We start from the raw sequence: 19,767 nt of genomic DNA on the forward strand, positions 1-19,767 counted from the left end.
ACATTCAAGTAAGGCTGGCTACACACTAGATTTGATCCTAAACAATTTTAAAACCTTGGGAGACCACAGACATGAAGACAGTTTCAACCGATTGTTAGCCTTATAATTCTCTGAATGCACACATCAGATGATTCGACCAAACTTGATTATACTGACTGAGTATGGCACTGACTGAGACTTGGATCAAACCTGAAGACACTGCCACTCCCGCAGCCCTCTACACTAATTTCACTTGTTCCCACACTCCTCGCACCACTGGGAGGTGTGGAGGTACTGATCTCTTTATATAAAAAGAATGGAAATTTGATCTTCAGCCATCACCTACAGGTAATGGTTCATTTGAATAACATGCTATTACTGTAACCCATCCTGTTAAAATCCACTTTGTGGTCATTTATCGTCCCCCAGGTCAATTGGGAAACTTCTTGGAGGAGTTGGATGTGCTGCTATCAAACTTTCCTGAAGATGGTACTCCTGGTACTGCTTGGTGAGATCAACATCCACCTAGATAAACCCTAGGCTGCTGACTTCAAAACTCTTCTCGCCTCATTTGATCTCAAGCAAGTGTCTACTACAGAGACTCACAAATCAGGCAACCAACTGGACCTCATCTACATGCACTGTTGCTCTGTGGACAACTCTTCAGTTGCTCCACTGCACACCTCAGACCACTTCCTTATTACTGCTAACCTAACACTTACTTCTGAAGCGGCTCACCCTCCAACGCAGGTCACCTTTCGACGGAACCTACACTCACTCTCTCCATCTCGCCTATCGGGAGTTTCATTCGTTCATTCTGGTCAGTGTTTACATCCATCCTCAAGCGCATGCGAGCTCAGCTTTACAGAAACTTGCTGATCAGATCACAGACACAGAACAACAACACCCGGACTCTGTTTTAATCATTCTTGGGGACTAACAAAGCCAATCTCTCCTGTGAACTGCCAAAATACAGACAGCATGTTACATGTCCCACCAGAGACAGTAATATATTGGATCACTGTTACACCACAATAAAGGATGCATTTCACTCTGTTCCACGATCAGCTTTGGGACGTTCTGATCACTGTCTGGTTCATCTCATACCGTCCTACAAGCAAAAACTTAAATCTGCTAAACCTGTAGTAAAGACTGTAAAGAGATGGACCAGCGAAACAGGATTTACAATCTTGTTTTGACCTCACTGATTGGAGTGTTTTTGAAGCTGCTACCACCGATCTGGACGAACTCACAGAGACCGTAACATCCTATATTAGTTTCTGTGAGGATATATGCATTCCTACCAGGACTTATTTAACATTCAACAATGATAAGCCATGGTTTACAGTCAAACTCAGACATCTTCGTCAGGCCAAAGAGGATGCCTACAGAAATGGGGACAGGGTCTTGTACAATCAGGCCAGGAACACACTGAACAAAGAGATCAGAGCGGCTAAAAAGACCTACGCTAAAAAGTTGGAAGACCAGTTTACTTCCAACGACTCAACTTCAGTGTGGAGAGGTCTAAGAACCATCACGAACTACAAGACACCATCCCCTTGCACTGAGGCTAATCAACGACTTGCTAACGACCTGAATGAGTTTTATTGCAGATTTGAAACCCCCAACACCCATTCTGACCCTACACAACCATTAACACATCCTGCAATCCCACCCTCCACACCTCCTGCTCTTCAAATCTGTGAAGATGATGTGTGCCAGGTCTTCAAGAAGAACAAAAAAAGAAAAGCACCAGGCCCAGATGGTGTTACACCAGCCTGTCTGAAAATCTGTACTGACCAGCTGGCCCCCATCTTTTCACAGATCTTCAACAGATCCCTGGAGTTGTGTGAAGTGCCTTCCTGCTTCAAACGCTCCACCATCATCCCCATCCCAAAGAAACCCAAGATAGCAGAACTTAACGACTACAGACCTCTGGCTCTAACGTCTGTCGTCATGAAGTCGTTTGAAAAACTGGTTCTGGCTTATCTGAAGGACATCACTGGACCCTTACTGGACCCCCTCCAGTTTGCTTACCGAGCAAACAGGTCCGTGGATGATGCAATCAACATGGGATTGCACTTCATCCTGCAACATCTGGACAAAACAGGGACTTATGTGAGGATCCTATTTGTGGACTTTAGTTCGGCATTCAACACCATCATCCCAACAGCCCTTCAGACCAAACTGACCCAGCTCTCTGTTCCTAGCTCTATCTGTCAGTGGATCACCAGCTTTATGACAGATAGGCAACAGTTAGTGAGACTGGGGAAATTCACATCAAACAGCTGCTCCACCAACACTGGTGCCCCTCAGGGATGTGTTCTCTCCGCTCTGCTTTTCTCCCTGTACACCAACGACTGCACCTCTAAAGACCCCTCTGTCAAGCTCCTAAAGTTTGCAGACGACACTACAGTCATCGGCCTCATCCAGGACGGTAATGAGTCTGCTTACAGACAAGAGGTTGAGCAGCTGGCTGTCTGGTGCAGTCTTAACAACCTGGAGCTGAACACGCTCAAAACAGTGGAGATGATCGTGGACTTTAGGAGAAACCCACCTGCACTTTCCCCACTCACCATCATGAACAGCACTGTGACTGCAGTGGAGTCATTCAGATTCCTGGGAACCACCATCTCCCAGGACCTGAAGTGGGACAATCACATTGACTCCATTGTTAAAAAGTCCCAGCAAAGGTTGTATTTCCTTCGCCAGCTGAGGAAGTTTAACTTGCCACAGGAGCTGCTGAAAGAGTTCTACTGGGCCGTCATTGAGTCTGTCCTCTGTACTTCAATAACTGTCTGGTTTGGCTCAGCAACAAAATCAGACATCAGAAGACTACAGAGAACTGTTCGGACTGCTGAAAGGATTATTGGTGCTCCCCTGCCCACCCTTCAAGAACTGTATACATCCAGAGTGAGGAAAAGGGCACAGAAAATCACTCTGGATCCCTCACATCCAAGTCACCCCATCTTTGAACTTTTGCCATCTGGCCGGCGCCTCAGAGCCGCAAACACCAGAACAGCAAGGCACAAGAACAGTTTCTTCCCCCAGGCAATCTACCTCATGAACAATTAAATGTTCCCTACTTATGCTTATAAACGTGCAATATCCTTATATTTATTTGTTAACCCTCCATCCTAGAACATTCCTGCATCTCACTCAATCCTATTCCATTATCATTTATAGCACAATTGTTTATACACTTATTTATTTGCCAATTTGTAATTTTTTTTTTTTTTTTTTTTTTTTTTTTTGTCTGTGTGTTGTTGTCTCTGTGTACTGGAAGCTTATGTCACTAAAACAAATTCCTTGTATGCGTAAGCATACTTGGCAATAAAGCTCTTTCTGATTCTGATCTTCTGTGGTTTCATCCTCACTTCCTGCACTCTCTCAGACACGAACAGTGCTACGGTCACTCTTTACTCCACTTTAACATGTTGCTTGGACAACTTTTGCCCACTGTTGTCTAGACCAGCACGCACCAGCCCATCTGCCCCCTGGCTGTCCAAGGTTCTCCGTGAACATCGCTCTAAACTCAGGGCTGCAGAGAGGAAATGGCTGAAATCAAGAAACTCTACCAACCGTAGTGTATCAGTCTCTCCTCTCTTCCTTCTCTGCAAATGTCTTCACGGCTAAAACATCTCACTACCACAACAAAATTAACAGCTGTTGTGACGCTTGGAAATTATTCAAGACTTTCTCTTCTCTTCTTAATCCGCCTCCACCACCTCCTCCATCGAATCTTACAGTGGACGACTGCAGTTTTCTTCACAAATAAGACAAGAACCATCAGTGACCAATTCTCCACTCCGCAGACTGAGGACAACTTCACAATGACCAACACACACTCTTTCTCTTCCTTCTCCACTCTCAGAGATGGACATTTCTAAACTTCTCCTGTCCAATCATCCTACTACTTGTCCACTTGATCTGATCCCTTTTCACCTCCTTCAAACGATCTCTTTTTCAGTCATGCCTTCGCTTTCTCACGTTATCAAACTCCTCTCTTCACTCTGGAACATTTTCCTGAGCATTCAAGCAGGCTTGGGTAAGCCCACTGCTCAAGAAACCATCTCTAAACTACAGACTTGAAAACTACAGACTTCTTCCATTCATTGTAAAGACACTTGAGCAAGCTGTGTTCAACCAGCTTTCTATGTCCCTTGTACAGAACAACCTCCTGGACAGCAACCAATCTGGCTTCAAAAGTGGACACACAACTGAGACTGCTCTGCTCTGTTACTGAAGCCAGCAAGAGCAGCTTCAAAATCCTCAGTACTCATCTTACTGGACCTGTCTGCTGCTTTTGACACCGTTGATGACCAGATTTTTCTGTCCACCTCTCAGAAAGATGGGCTTCTCTGGAACCGCACTCCTGTTGGTTAAGTCCTACCTCTCTGACAGATCCTTCAGTGTGTCTTGGAGGGGTGATGTTTCTAAGTCACAACACCTTGCTACTGGGGTTCATCAAGGCTCAGTACTTGGACCACTTCTCTTCTCCAACTATATGACATCATTAGGATCTGTCATTCAGAAGCATGGCTTTTCTTATCACTGCTACGCTGATGACACCCAACTCTACTTCTCATTCCAACCAGATGAACTTACGGTAGCTGCTCGCTTTCAGCCTAGCTGGATGAGTGACCATCACCTTCAGCTTAACTTTACGAAGACAGAACTCCTGGCGATTCCAGCTAACCCATTGCTTCATCACAACTGCTCTATACAGCTGGGTTCTTCAACCATTACTCCTTCGAGGACAGCCAGAAACCTAGGAGTTGTGATGGATCATCAGTTAAGCTTATTGTTACAATGACCCGGTCCTGCAGATTTGGCTTATACAACATTAGGAAGATTAGACCCCTTCCTGTCAGAGCAAGCCACCCAACTTCTTGTCCAAGCTCTTGCTCTCTCCAGACTGGACTATTGTAATGCTCTCCTGGCAGGCCTTCCTGCATGTACTGTCAAGCCTCTGCAATTAATCCAGAATGCCTCTCCTCATCAGGTTAAACTGGCTACCAGTAGCCGCTTGCATCAAATTCAAGGTACTGATGCTTGCCTACAAGACGACCACTGGCATGGCACCAACATACCTAAACTCACTGGTTAAATCTTACATGCCCTCCAGAAGTTTGCAAAAGTGAACGATGCCTTGTGGTGCAATCCCAAAGAAGTTGAAAATCACTCTCACAGACCTTTTACTGGACTGTGCCCAGCTGGTGGAATGACCTCCCAATCTTAATTCTTACAGCTGAGTCTTTACTCATTTTCAAGAAACATCTAAAGACTAGAGCCCGACCGATATGGATTTATTAACTCGATGCCGATATTAACTCGAAAAGAGCCGATTTATAAGCCGATATTTTGATTTTGAAAATAAACTGGATATTAGACCCATTTCCTATAAACTGCACTTAAACAACATTCAATAGCAAAATATCTGCCTGTTTTATGTATGTGGGCTGTATAAGCCATTTTCCAGAAGGGATTTATCTTAAAAAAAAAAAACATTAGATTACAGTCTCAATGACTAAACAATTGCACATCAAAAGTATATATTTTTTAATGATCAAAAAAGTCTGATTTTAAACATTTAACACTTTTATTTTCTTCCAGTTGAAGTCTGTGTGTGTACTGTAAATAAACTTTTTCAGCTATCTGTAGAATAAGAATAAGAAAGAATAAGCATGTGTATTAATAATATCACCATGTATCATTACTCATGTCATCATTAGACTTGTATTAATAATAAACAGGGATCTCCTACATAGGCAAAAATGTGATATATATATATGTATTACCTATTACCTACTTTATATTTAACAATATTATTAAAACATTTCCTGTTATGTCTGTAAAGCTGCTTTGAAACAATCTGTAAAAAAAAAAAAAGAAGAAAAAAAAAAGAAAAAAGTCCTTGTCCAGCTCACATTTATTTACATGTCCCCTCTGGTTTAATCATTTCTGACGCACCTACTGTAGTTACTGTAATGACACTATATTTGCTCTCACAGACACATTCACAATGGACCCGTATATCTTCTCCTCTTCTTTTTGTGCAGTCTGAATCAAAACATCGTCATGCGCTGGCGAACGTAAAGTTAGCCTACTATTACCGGAAGATTACAGAATCAATTCGAAGTTGAATGGTTAACTTTACTGTCATGAACACACCGCTGTCAATTTTGAGGAAAAACCACATCCGTGACCCGTGTCTGAAGCATACATTGAAAAAACACCAACTTGTTGGCCGGTGACAGCCTCCGACTATAAATCAGCACCGGGAGAGAACGTCCTTATCTTCTTCGTCTGAAGCTTGCATCCGAAGCATGGCAGAGAGCTAGAGGACGCAGTGTCTCGTTCCCTACTCAGGGAACCATGGTTACATACGTAACCTGAGACCATTCCCTTTCAAGGGAACTTTGAACTGCATCCTCTAGGGGGTGCTTTGGGGAACAGTTTACCCACGCCGCCATGCTGAGGGGAATGCAGGCCAGAATTATGGCAAGCACTAAGTACCAACTCTACCATTTCCATGGGAGTTGCCCCTGGGATGTTTAGATGGCTGTCTGTGACAGTACCCCTTATGGCCAAAAGGCCTAAGTTACATAACCAACTTAATTGTTAGGGTCTCGGCCCAGGGTAGAGCTGAAGGCTTGGAATCAGGAAAGATTCATTTAAAGGGATAAGGCTAAGAACCTAGCATTTGTACCAAGTCTTGCCTGTCACACAGGGGCTACCGCTAGCTTCCGCATAGCAACACCCTGTTTAGATAGGTATCTGAGGATATATAGGTGGAGTGGCGCCCAAGATGAACGGGGCTTTTACCAACTCAAGAAAGGGCACGAAGCCCTCACCATATAGGATTTTAGAAAGAACGCAGAATACTAGCGTGCAAACTTACCACAGTGTGGATTTCAGAAAGTGTGCAAAGACTACACGTGCACACTTACCATAGCATGGATTTTCAAATACTGTCCTAAAGAGGGGCTCTCATGGCACTCCAATAGAGCAGCTCAGAGATGGAATGTTGCATCTCAAAACAGTATGATTGAGAGTCATCAACTCGTTCTAAGGAAACAATACTGGAGCGCTCTGGGGAAAAAACAGAGAACTCCAAGCTCAGAGTAGAGCACTCATAGGCGACCCTTTTTTGGAAAAAGCGGAGCGCTGCTAAATTACCACAAGAATCACCCAAATAGCCCCTCATGTTGAGGGAAGCGATGCTTGAGGTGTATAAACAAATACACACTGGCTGAATGGAGCCCAAGGAACCAAGGTCTAATCATCTCAAGAAAGGGAATGAAGCGAAGCGCATAACCCTTATCATACACTATTTCAAAAAGTTTGCAGAGTCTTCTGTGCAAACTTACCACTCGTGGATTTTTAGAAAGTGCGCCAAGTGTTCACGTGCACACTGACCACCATGTGGTTTTGAGAAAGTAAACAAAGCTTAGCGTGTGTACTTAAAGGTTCCTAAGCATTGCAGAGGTGCTGAATCTCACGGGAGACGCAAGCTCAATATTACAAACCTCGGGCGAGGGGATCATCACCTGAGGCAGCATATACAAGAAGACTTCTGTAACTGCCACCTCCACTTCCCGGTAGATGCGACAGCACCCTTAGGTGGAAAGGAGACCCCTCGGGGTGACCTGGCCAGACATCCATGAAATTCCCTGCAGTGCTGTGCCAGGCCTGATGATCAAGGAGGCTCCCTCAGAAACCTGTGATCTCAGCCACCTAATACCAGAACATGAAGCCGGATGGCTGCTGCTGGCGAATGTTTGGTAAAAACTGTAACTGAGCACTGCAAAGGAAACTCACAGAGTTTATTAGTAGACACGTAACCACCAGTAATTAAATACACATAAGTATATACAGAGAGGGTTACATTTACTCACCCACCCTCCTACGCCGGAGCCCCGTTCAAGGGGCACCTCCTTTTAGTCTGGACCATCAGTCAAGTGGTTGCTTTGGACATAGAACCATAAAAACATTATAGGTCCAGCATAGGAGACTGTTATGTGAGAGGTTTCCACCTAACCTGGATCAGGTGGAGAGCTGGTGGTTACAGGGGAATTAGGAAGGGGAAGATAAAAGCAGAAGTTTACCCTCTGAAGTTGATTAACGCATATACGTGTTATGAGGCTATTTTTTCCTGATAACCTCTTAGACTCCAGAGGGTTAAAAATCTCCAAAGGGAACGAGTAGATGCCTCGTTATCACTACGATTCAGACGAGAACGCTGCCTCGTCTAGATCATACGACTTAGGTTCTGCTTACCTCCTCGTGACCCACGATTCGTCTAACCCTTGCCCGCAGGTGAGGGAGGAGTGCGAGTTGCGACACTAGTCTTCTGTGCCTGTCTTTGATCCTCAGATCAAGACAGACCAGGACCCCTGTTGTTCGGGCTCAGACCTGGACCTTCGTGGAACGAAGGATCTGAAAGCAGCAGAGCGTGCCTTCGTCTCCATGAACTTCTCAAATCGCTGTCTCAACAGAAATACCGAAAAGTTCAGAAGGCGAAACCTGAGCATCGAGCAGAAAGCATTTTCTTTCCTCCCAATGTCTGTTCATCCACAGATGTCTCTCTGCTGCCACCATGGCCACCATAGTCCTGCCCATGGCGGAGACGGCCTGCTTGGTAGAACGGAGGAAGATCCGTGGTGCAGCGCAGCTCAGCTACCTGATCAGAAAAAGGCCCCTGCCTCTATCCAGGTCTCTTAGCAGATCAGTCTGATATGCTTGAAGCAGCAGCATTGTCTGTAATAAAGCCACAGCCTGACCTGCTATTGCGTATGCCTTGCCATTTAAGCGAGATGATTTTCTGAAGGGGCTTAGATGGCAAGGAGGAAGATTAAGAGAGGAGGTATCCCCTGCAGAAAGAAACATTTTTCACAGATTAAAAATGTATAAATTATTTATAAATTTTTTTAGCTCTTTCTACAGGGGCCATTCCCTCCTAGCCGCTTTTGCGCATCACCTCGATGTCGGCAGATTACTTTAATGCCGAAACCGATGGATGCGAGCAGAAAAAGGCATCTTTCATTTCTATTCTTATGGAGATCATGCTACAAATGAAAGGCTCACCTGAGCTGGAGGGCTATGGTCAAAAGGTAATTTTCACTCAATAACCTCCAACAGCTCTACATACGCAGGGCAGGAGAATTAAGAAGGCTCAGCCTTAGCTTTGTGGCCTAATGGTTAGAGGGATGGACTCCCAATCGAAGGGTTGTGAGTTCTAGTCTCGGGCCGGATGGAATTGTGGGTGTGGGGAGTGTACAGTGCTCTCTCCACCTTCAATACCATGACTTAGGTGTCCTTGAGCAAGGCATCGAACCCCCAACTGCTCCCTGGGCGCCACAGCATAAATGGCTGCCCACTGCTCCGGGAGTGTGCTCACAGTGTGTGTGTGTTCACTGCTCTGTGTGTGTGCATTTCGGATGGGTTAAATGCAGAGCACAAATTCTGAGTATGGGTCACCATACTTGGCTGAATGTCACTTCACTTCACTTCTTCATCATCCTCAAATATCTCCTACTTTTCCTGGGTAAAAACCCAGCAGAGCACTAGCCTCAGTATGAGAAAGTGTTAAAAATATAACATCATCCTCCCAAGGCTCTCTCTCATCCACCACCCCCTTTTTTTTTTTTACGATCATGAAAGGGAAAGTCCCTCTTTAAACCATTCAGACAGATCCACCTGTATTCTCACGAACTCATTTTCTTCCCCGCCGTAGCATGGACAGATCCTGAACCGTGGGAAGCAGATGGCTTGTCTTTTATTTTTTTATCAGAAGAGAGACGAACGGGAGCGGAGCTTTTTCCATTGAAAAAACGCTCAAAATGCACGCAGATTACCTCCTCAAAGACATCGCGCCCTTACCATTTCTTTCAGATGCACGCTTCAGACAAAACAGTCAGTTGAAGATGACAAAGATGATAACGTGATTTATAGTCGCGCCGGTAGTGACATCAGAGGCTGTCGCCAGCCAACAAGTTGGTGTTTTTTCAATGTATGCTTCAGACACAGGTCATGATGAGGTGTCCCCCCACCCCCCCAAAGCGCCCCCTAGAAGACACAGTTCGAAGTTCCCTATTGTTGATGCTTAGTCCCACCCCGTGCTCAGATTGGTTCAAACTGTCCCATAGTCAACCAATAAACATGGGTTTTGGTCTTTGAACCACCAATTAGGATTTTCAATGGAAATTTGAAAACCTCAAAGTGTAAGTAAAGTCTGTTGTGCGTGCATGAAAACTAACACAAAATAACACATTTGAATGAGAGAACTCTCTGAAAAATCCCAGAAAAACACACGACCGAGTACTTTGACATAAAACAATCCAAAAACAAAAGAAAGAGCAGTACATACTGGATAAAGCACTGGAATTTATGTCTTGTGTATTTAAAATCGATTCCGGCGCAGAGTACAGCCAGCGGATCGATCATTTAAATTATGTAAATAATTCTTATATAGTTAAAAGATAATTTGCAAAATTTTTCTTTTGCACTCTGTATATTTCTCAATCATTTTGTGTGTAGTTTGTGAATCTTTCTGCTGCAGAAGACAATTTGTGCAATTGTTTTTTAATGTTCACAGTATGTAGAGTGTACAACTTTCTAAAAAAATAAAAAATAAAATAAAACACACATTTCAGTTCAAACATCTTGTAAAAGTGCATGTGGCATCCGATGACTCCTTTAACAGTTTTTGGTTCTGGTATTTTCCTATTCTTCTTATACATATTTGTTTTTAAACTCTGAATTCCAAGCTCAACTACAGTAATAAAAACTATGAATTGAAGCATAAATGAGGAATGAGGAAAAAACTTGCATGTAATAGAGGCTTTCACACTGGAGAAGTATTTTCATAGTTCCTATAAATGCCGGCAGAAGTACCCACATTTGAGAACAGAGAATGATTTTAGGGAACTCCTTTTAGTGGAACAAAATGCTTCAGAGAATCAAACTTGGCACAAGATTAAAAGGTTTTTTTTTGTTTGTTTGTTTTTTTTAAAATAGAGAATGTTTAAGTTTTTATGGCTACTTAGAGTATGTAATGTTCCAAAAAAATAAAAAATAATAATAATAATAAAAAGGAACTGAAAGTTGAGGTTATCTGTTTACTCTGAGGAAGCTTTTCTGAGGTATGTCACATAACTTCCTTTCTGGAATACCCCCTGAGTTAAAACTTAAAGTTTGGACAACTGACAAACAAATGTTTTGTTCTGAGGTATATGGAAAGAGCAAGATTATTAGAACATATAAATTATGTTATAATAGCTGCAAAGTGATCTTGATGGGATCCTCTCATATCAAGTGACTTCTGTATTTTTCCTGTAAAAAAAAAAAAAAAAACACACAATGATTCACAGAATGCAAAGATTGTAATTTAAAATGACAGAACATCAGCACATCTGGTATCTGTCACTGATCAAGATGTGTTTGAAATATACATTTTGCCAGCACAGTGAAAAGAGACAAATGTGAAATTAAGATCATTAATGTGAGGTAAGTATCTTACCTCATTGTTGGACAGCCCTTTTTGGGATTCTATTCCATTCTGCAATTACAAAATAATCAGACACAGTTGTAAAATAACGGTGTTTTCCTTTTGCTATACTATCTGTAGATGATACTTGCCCTTTTTAGATATTTTGCAAAAGATGATGCAACCCAAAGTTATAACCAGAACAATACCAAAAACCATTGCTGCTATAGAGCCTGGGTGTTCAAGGTCTGCTACTGTAGAAGCTAAAGAGAGACAGACATTAGTGTGAACACACTGAACTCAGACTAAAAATATGAATTTGATAATGCTGAAGACCAATTATAAATAAGCATGCCAGCCTCTAATGTAACTTCACATAAAAATATTAGGGTTTTCTTCACTATTTTCATCTTTTGTATTGCCGTGTGTTAATTCGAATATAAGGCTTATTTTAGTTAGAACTCAAGTAGTATAGAAAGTAATCTGTTAAATTAAAAAGTGTGGAAAAAAAATTTTCTTTTAGAATTAATTGATTTGATTTGTAAATAATATCAATACTCACCAGTGACAAGAACACTGAATCTCTTGAGTAAGGTTTTTCTGCTGCTGCTGATTTCTATGCGATAAGACCCAGCGTGTTCAAATCTAGTATCTTTGATGGTGAGAGATCCATTTTCATGATAAAGGAGTCTGTCTTTGAATCTCTCAGGTATAGAAAAGAGCGGATCTGTTCCATTGGTTTTAGATACAAGAGTGTCATTCTCTCCAAACCTCCACAGCAGTTGACCATACTTCTTTATATCAGTGAGACCAGTGTCTAGAGTAAAAGATTCTCCAACTTTCACTGTTACGTATTTCACTGCATCTGTTACAGAACCAAGCACATATGATATGAATGGAAAACATTAACATATACTCAAGAGATTTTTGTCTAATTAAAATGCCATTTGCACATTGTCTCAATGACACCATGCCACAAATACATACAGTCTATGCATTTTAAGAGTTAAAATGTACAGTAATTTGGTTATTTAAATAGTATCTGCATATAATACTGTGATACGTTTGAAATGCTACTTACTGCAGATATTAACAACGAAACTCTTGTGTACAGTGTGTCTGCTGTTGAAGATGTGTAGATGATAGACTCCAGTGTGTTGAGTGTTGATGTCTGTGATGATCAGAGATCCAGTTTGATTGTCCAGCTTCAGTCTGTCTCTGAATCTCCCATCAGGAACATCAAATGTGGAGAAGTTTTGGGAAGCTCTCTTGATTTCCGCTATGATAGAGTCATCATATTCGAACTGTATCTCATCATATATTTTAGTATCAGAGTTTAGAGTGACTGAATCTCCCTCCATCGCTGATATGGGCTTCACCTCATCTGAGTCACCGAACACAAATAGAGAACAGAACTGTAATATGTAAAGGAGATGAAAGCATTTTTCCCCATGTTTACCAATCACAGGACTTCTTTACTATCTGACACGGTTATTAAATTTAAAACAATTTTGGCCAGCACCCCTGAGATAAACAAAATGCCAATGTCCTCCAGAGAATGTGCATTGCATGGATGAACTGCAATGAATTAACCTGTGATTTTTAGTTCTTCAAGTACTCACCAAAAATAGTAATATTGAATCTCTTCTGTATGGTGTGAGTGCTGCTGATCATCTGTAGGTTATAAGTCCCACACTGTTCCGTTCTAATGCTCTTGATTTTGAGGGATCCAGTGTCACGATCCACCTCTACTTTGTTTAAGATTGGCGGAACTTGGTACGTTTTGTTAAATGAACATATCACAGTGTTTCCAAACATCCACTGTATCAGATGATATTTGTGTATTTCAGCAGCATCGGTGTGTAGAATGACATAATCTCCCTTCATGACTTGCACAATCTCAAGACCCTCTCTTTTATCAGATACCACTGGAGGAAATGCAAGAACAGTTACTCAGAGATCAAACTCATCGGTCTAAAAATAGACAAAACTGAGACTGCTACTCAAGTATATGGTGCCTGTGAGGTGACTTGTTCGGTTTACTTAGTTTTGTCGTGGCCACGAAATAACTTCTGGGAACGTGATATGTCGTGGCCAGAAGATATTAATTTGTGGGAACGTCATATTATGTCGTGGCCACAAGATCATTTTGTCGAGGTAAAGACATCCTTATGTCGTGGCCCCGAGATGCTAAGTTTTTCTTGTGGCCACGACATCTTATGTTGAGGGAACGACATGAATTTTTCTCGTGGCCATGAGTTTAATGCGTAAACAAACCTGGAACCCAGGATTATCAGAGATGGAATCATTAATATTTTACTTAGAATTAAGAAATTCTTATATTATTTATACATATAAAATGTATGCATTTACATTGACATTTTATGTTAATATCGAGCATTTGCAGTACTCTATTATTTACAAAAGTATTCAGAATGTTAAGTAAAGAGATCGAAATTGAAGCAAAAAAGAAAAGAATATAAACGAAAGAAAAAAATAGCCAATAATAATAGGCTAATAATAATAATAATGTACACATTTTACGGGGGAAATACTATAAGTTAATGGACTTACAAGACTGTAGGATGAATAAAAAAAAGTTTTTATATTTTATTACGCACTTCATGTAATATTGATTTATGATAAACTTAATTTGAATGCTGACGATCGCATGTAATACAGCCCGGTAGCCAAATCATATGGTTAATATAATAATAACTTAATTCGAAATAAAATATAAATGAATCCATCTGCGATAATCCTGGTCCGCAGGTTTGTTTACGCATTAAGATCGTGACCACGAGAAAAACATGTCGTCCCCTCAACATAAGAAGTCATGGCCATGAGAAATGGATGTTGTTCCCTAAACATAGCATCTCGAGGCCACGCCATAAGGATGTGGTTACCTCGAAAAATGATCTCGTGGCCACGACATAATATGACGTTCCCACGAGTTAATATGACGTTCGCACAAATTAATATCTCATGGCCACGACATATTATCACGTTCCCACGAGTTATTAATTCGTGTCCACCACAAAACTAAGTAATCTGAAGTCACTTTACGGGCACCATACAAGTACAATCAAAAGCCACAGCCAAACCGAAGAGTAGGCTGGCATGCATCGAAATAGAAAAGTACATAATCAAATTCATAAATATTATTACACCATTTTAGCATTACTGAGAAAACAATCATAGGATAAACTTGTTAATCCATAGTGAGTTGACAGTTTGAATGTTCTTGTTTTCAAGATATATGGCAATGATAATCCCAGGTATTGCTTATACACTTAATTTCATGTTGAAGTAGGGGCAGTTGTGGCCTAATGGTTAGAGAGTCAGACTTTTAACCCAAAGGTTGCGGTTTCGAGTCTCGGAACTGGAAGGAATTGTAGGTGGGGGAGTGAATGTGAAATTAAATGATCAGACTCAAAAAAAAAAAAAAACTGACATACTCACCACTGACATTGTATAACATGTCTATGTTTTTGCCATGGATGCTTAATTTGTAAAGCCCAGAATGTTCATTTCTTATGTTTGTGATGTTGAGATCTCCAATCTGCTGGTTTATGTGCAGTCTGCCTCTGAAACTCTCCCCAATAACATCAGTATACACATTTGCTGTATTAGCTACACTGTTGACTCTAGCGATGAGAATGTTGCTTGGTCCAAACCTCCAGTCTATCACATGTCCTTTCTCTACTTCAGTAAGACTGGTGTGTAGAGTGACAGAATCTCCCTCCATCACTGACACGGACTCTGTATCAGCAAACACACCTGAAATCAAACAAACAAACACAAAGATGAAGACATGTAGAACATAAGAATACATCTAAACTATCCTAAGAACACAGGATAACACATGGGAAATGCTAACCAACCTAATGCCAATGTGAAGAACAACTGATAACGAAAAACTGAAACACAGGAGTATACACGAGCTACATACTATGAAAAAAATCAGTGAAACAAAATTAACTAATCAGTCAGTAGCTATAACAAACTAATGAACCACAAAAACAAAGGGAACGGGTCATTTCTACATCATTTATTCCCCCTGAGTTATTCCGAACCTGTATAAATTGCTTTAGTCTGTCGGACACAAAGGACGATATTCTGAAGAATGTTTGTAACCAAGCAGACCTCCATAGTAGGGAAGAACTATACAATGGAAGTGAAAGGGACCCACGATCTGTTTAGATATTAACATTATTCTAAATATCTTTCTTTGTGTCCAGCAGAACAAATAATTTTTATTTATGGGTGAACTATCCCTTTAAATCCATTTTTTTATCCTTATTCTCCATATAACATTATTTGTTCTTCAATCTAATATATATATATATATATATATATATATATATATATATATATATATATATATATATATATATATATATATACCACAGCCACTTCAGGCTTAAAACCTCAAAAAAAGAATTTTTTTTTTTTTTTTTTTACTGTTCATAGAAAAAAAAATCTGCTTTTTAAATGAAACCTAATGTGTTGTGCCAATCACATAGACTCTCTTACCGTTCAAGAACATAAACACAACGAACAAGGAAACATTCTCCATATGGCTGTCGATTTCTTCAAACCGTATTTTAATAAACCTATAATCGGTGGTTTATATTAATCCTCTCTGTCGTCTGTGTCGTTCCTGATCGTACTCGAAACTAGTGCTGAATGAATCTTTTGTTTCAAATCAGTGATTCCGATTCACAACGTGTGTAAACTGTCAAAGTCACCTGTTTTCAGTAAACGAGGCTTCATTACGTCATAACAGTTTCGAAAAGTTTGGAATCTTTGAAAAAGTCTAATGCAAATCAAGAACAAAAAGAATGACGTAATGTTAGATTTCGTGGATGATTTTTCTTGAGTAGTTCCCCTGCTGTAGTCCTTGGTTTTGTCTTAGGGAAGAAGCAAAATCTCTTGAAGGTTTAGTTGATTATGTATGTTTTATTATTATTATTATTATTATTATTATTATTATTATTATTATTATTATTATTATTACTACTACTTCGTCTCTCAAATGCTGTCTAACGATTAAGATTATTCGTCTTTCTGGTCTATGTGGACTTTAATTGTTCTATAATTTCTTCGATTAAAAGAAAACAACATTAAAAAACAACAACAACAATGACTCGCCACTGGGGGGCGATGATTGTCCTCCGGAGCCATGTCTATGGTTTTGTTTCTGATCATAAAAAAAAAGCAATAATAGTAGCCTACTTTAAAGTCTCTTAAGTTGTCTATATGGCTGAGCTATTCATAGAACAAACAAAACCCTCAAGTTGATAAAAGGATGTATATTATAAATAAACGTAATAATTAATTAGATGATTAGTTAAGCATTTGATAGATTATACTTATAGCTCACTAAAACCTTTGTAATGGGTTTGTAAAAGTTTTTTTTTTCCTTTTTTTATGCATATCTTGCCGGTGTTTTTGTTGCATTTACTCTGTTCCGACCAGGAGTCACCTGTGTGGCGTTTCGAAACAGTGAATCATTTTGCGCAGCATTTGGTTCAATTGACTCGAATCTTTTTCAAGCTTCGTTTCCCCCATCACCACGTGATTATACCGACTGAGAACTGTTTGCTGAAAATCACGCGCAGCCTGTCGGCCGGGTTATTGCCAAAGAAGGCTAAACAAATGCAGTATTATGATCTGAAAAGGATGACTACTGTAAAGAAATGTGTTTCACGGCTCAGCATTTTTAAAAGGAACACAACTTGACAACTCACACTAGCCAAAAAAAAAAAAAAAACATGACCACAGCACTCTATTGCCACCTAAGGGAAAAGTGACACCTAACATGTAACAACGATAAACACACTGTCAAAGTAAAGACCCTTTATGGAATTAAATAGGCAGACAGTGCCTACTTGAAAGTCTATGACTGGACGATTAATGCTGTTTTGATAGGTTATGTCTACTCTATATGATTGACAACAGTACTTTTTAAACCCTATTTATTAGCTTGTATAACTTCTAAATTCTTAAACAATCCTGTCAGAAGATGAATCATGGCTATTCCAGGATGGCAAAACCAAGATTCATCAAGACTCAAACTGTGAAAGAGTGGTGCATGGAGAATGAAGAAATTGACTTGTCATGGGTTTACATGAATTAGCCTTCCTATCTCCTGCTGATTATATTACACCTATCATGATTGTTTATGTGGACACCATTTATGCTTGAAAACCTGGTTTTAGGAGCATAAATCAAATCTGCTTATAGGCACTTTGAAAAAAAGAATGCTCATAAATGCACAAAGCAGTTTGTTCTGTGAACAGCTTGTTTTGTGTCAAAATGAAACCTGCTGAGGTTTGACAACTTTACAAGTGCACAGAATAGTGGTTTGCTCTGGTAGGTCCAAACAGAAAACCATAATTAAAGCATAAAGAAAAAAAAGTAACATGTTGAATAACATGCAGTACCATATTATATAAAACTTAATATGGAAAAATAGTGTAATCTCAGAAAAAAAGAACAAGTACAAAAAGCTGACACTGGCACAGTACCATTTGAAAAGTACACAATTTGTACCTAACACAGTCCATATTGGTGTCTTAAAGTGGCATATTAGTACCTACTGTAAAAGCTACAAAAGGTACATAAGTGTACCTTTTGAAAAGGTACCGCCACAGTGACAGCTTCTATAACTTTTTTCCTGAGAGTTTAAATTACAAATGATTATTATTATTATTATTATTATTATTATTATTATTATTATTATTATTATTTTAAGTTTCCAGTTTGGAGATAATCCTAAACAGTAGCATTTGAGCATGTATTCTTAGACTTAATATACAAAAGTCTAGTCCAAACAATTTTTTGTCCATGCTGCATCCGCACACAAGCTGTGACAACACAGACTGTGGTAAAAAAAGAAAAAGTAAGAGCTGCAAAGCACACAAAAAGCCACACAGTCTCTCACTACAGTGAGTCTCAGACAGTTTTAATCTCGAACAGACTAGATTTTCTCTTTACGGATTTACTCTAAACCACAGACGAGGTTCAACATTGCAGATTTCTTTAGTGATACGATTTCAGACCCCTGATCTGTTGAAGGAAATGTTTCTCTCATTTGTTTTTTGCTCTTTGTGCTTTTGGCATCTGGCTGGTAAGTAAAAGACATGCTGTTCCAGTTCGAGTTATGAATATGACTGTGAAATCCAGATTCAGGTCTGTGATCTCGCATACAGAGTTAGTACATTTAAATTCTTAAAGTTTGTGTTCATTTAAAAATTACAACTTGTTTTACTTTAACAACACATTTATTGTGCCAAACTGTTTCTGTTTCCAGTGTTTTGTGATGCCATGCAGATGATATCCGTGGTGGATGGACATTCTGTCACGTTACAAACTAATACTGAAATTAAGAAAGAGGATCTTCTAATGTGGAAGTTTGGAGCTGAAAAGTCTTTGATAGCTGTTATCAATGCAGAGTCTGGAAGCTTCAACACATATGATCTTCCTGACGGGAGATTCAGAGACAGACTGGAAATAGACAAAAAGACTGGATCTCTGACCATCACAAACACCACAGCTGAACATGCTGGACTTTATCTGATAACCATCAACGGCAAAACAGTGACTGAATAAAGAATTCAATGTTACTGTCTATGGTGAGTAGTGGATTAACGTATGAATCACCTGAATACATATTGTGGCATATTGTATTTATTCTCAATACTGCAAACTATCAAAATGATTTATAAATTTAAGAATGCAGATCAGTTTACTTATGTAACCATTGTTCCCTGAGTAGGGAACGAGACACTGTGTCCTTCAGGGGTCGCTAGAGGACGCAGTTCGAAGTTCCCTTGAAAGGAAACATCTCAGGTTTCTTATGTAACCATGGTTCCCTGAGTAGGGAACGAGACACTGTGTCCTCCAGAGGTCGCTAGAGGACGCAGTTCGAAGTTCCCTTGAAAGGGAATGTCTCAGGTTTCTTATGTAAACATGGTTCCCTGAGTAGGGAATGAGACACTGCGTCCTCTAGCGACTCCCAGAAGATGCAGTTCAAAGTTCCCTTGAAAGGGAACCCAACATTCACTGTTTTAGTGTGACCCTATTTCAACTGTCACTTAGCGAAACCATTGTTTCTCAACTCCAGCCGTTATGAACCCATGCCACTGCAGATTTGTATGTCTTCCTTATTTAAAACACCTGATTTAGATCATCAGATCGTTAAGAGAGATGCCATGAACTCCATGAATGTGCAGAGCAGTACGTCCCGAGGACTGGAGTTGAGATCCATTGCTGCCTTCAAGCTCCAAAAA

At 40.1% G+C, this 19,767-nt stretch overlaps 1 protein-coding gene across 1 annotated transcript; it reads right to left on the reverse strand.

The window, feature by feature from the left end:
- Positions 1–10,576: 10,576 nt before the first annotated feature.
- Positions 10,577–13,369, reverse strand: LOC127987085 (uncharacterized). Its single transcript, XM_052589379.1, has 5 exons — positions 13,093–13,369; positions 12,552–12,854; positions 12,033–12,335; positions 11,504–11,733; positions 10,577–11,316 (listed from the first exon to the last, which is right to left on the reverse strand). The coding sequence occupies exons 1-4, from the start codon at positions 13,355–13,357 to the stop codon at positions 11,597–11,599; spliced, it is 1,008 nt and encodes a 335-aa protein (XP_052445339.1). The 5' UTR covers positions 13,358–13,369; the 3' UTR covers positions 10,577–11,316; positions 11,504–11,596.
- Positions 13,370–19,767: the final 6,398 nt, after the last annotated feature.

The sequence above is a fragment of the Carassius gibelio genome, chromosome B22 (assembly GCF_023724105.1).
Source record: "Carassius gibelio isolate Cgi1373 ecotype wild population from Czech Republic chromosome B22, carGib1.2-hapl.c, whole genome shotgun sequence".
Lineage (NCBI taxonomy): Eukaryota > Metazoa > Chordata > Actinopteri > Cypriniformes > Cyprinidae > Carassius > Carassius gibelio.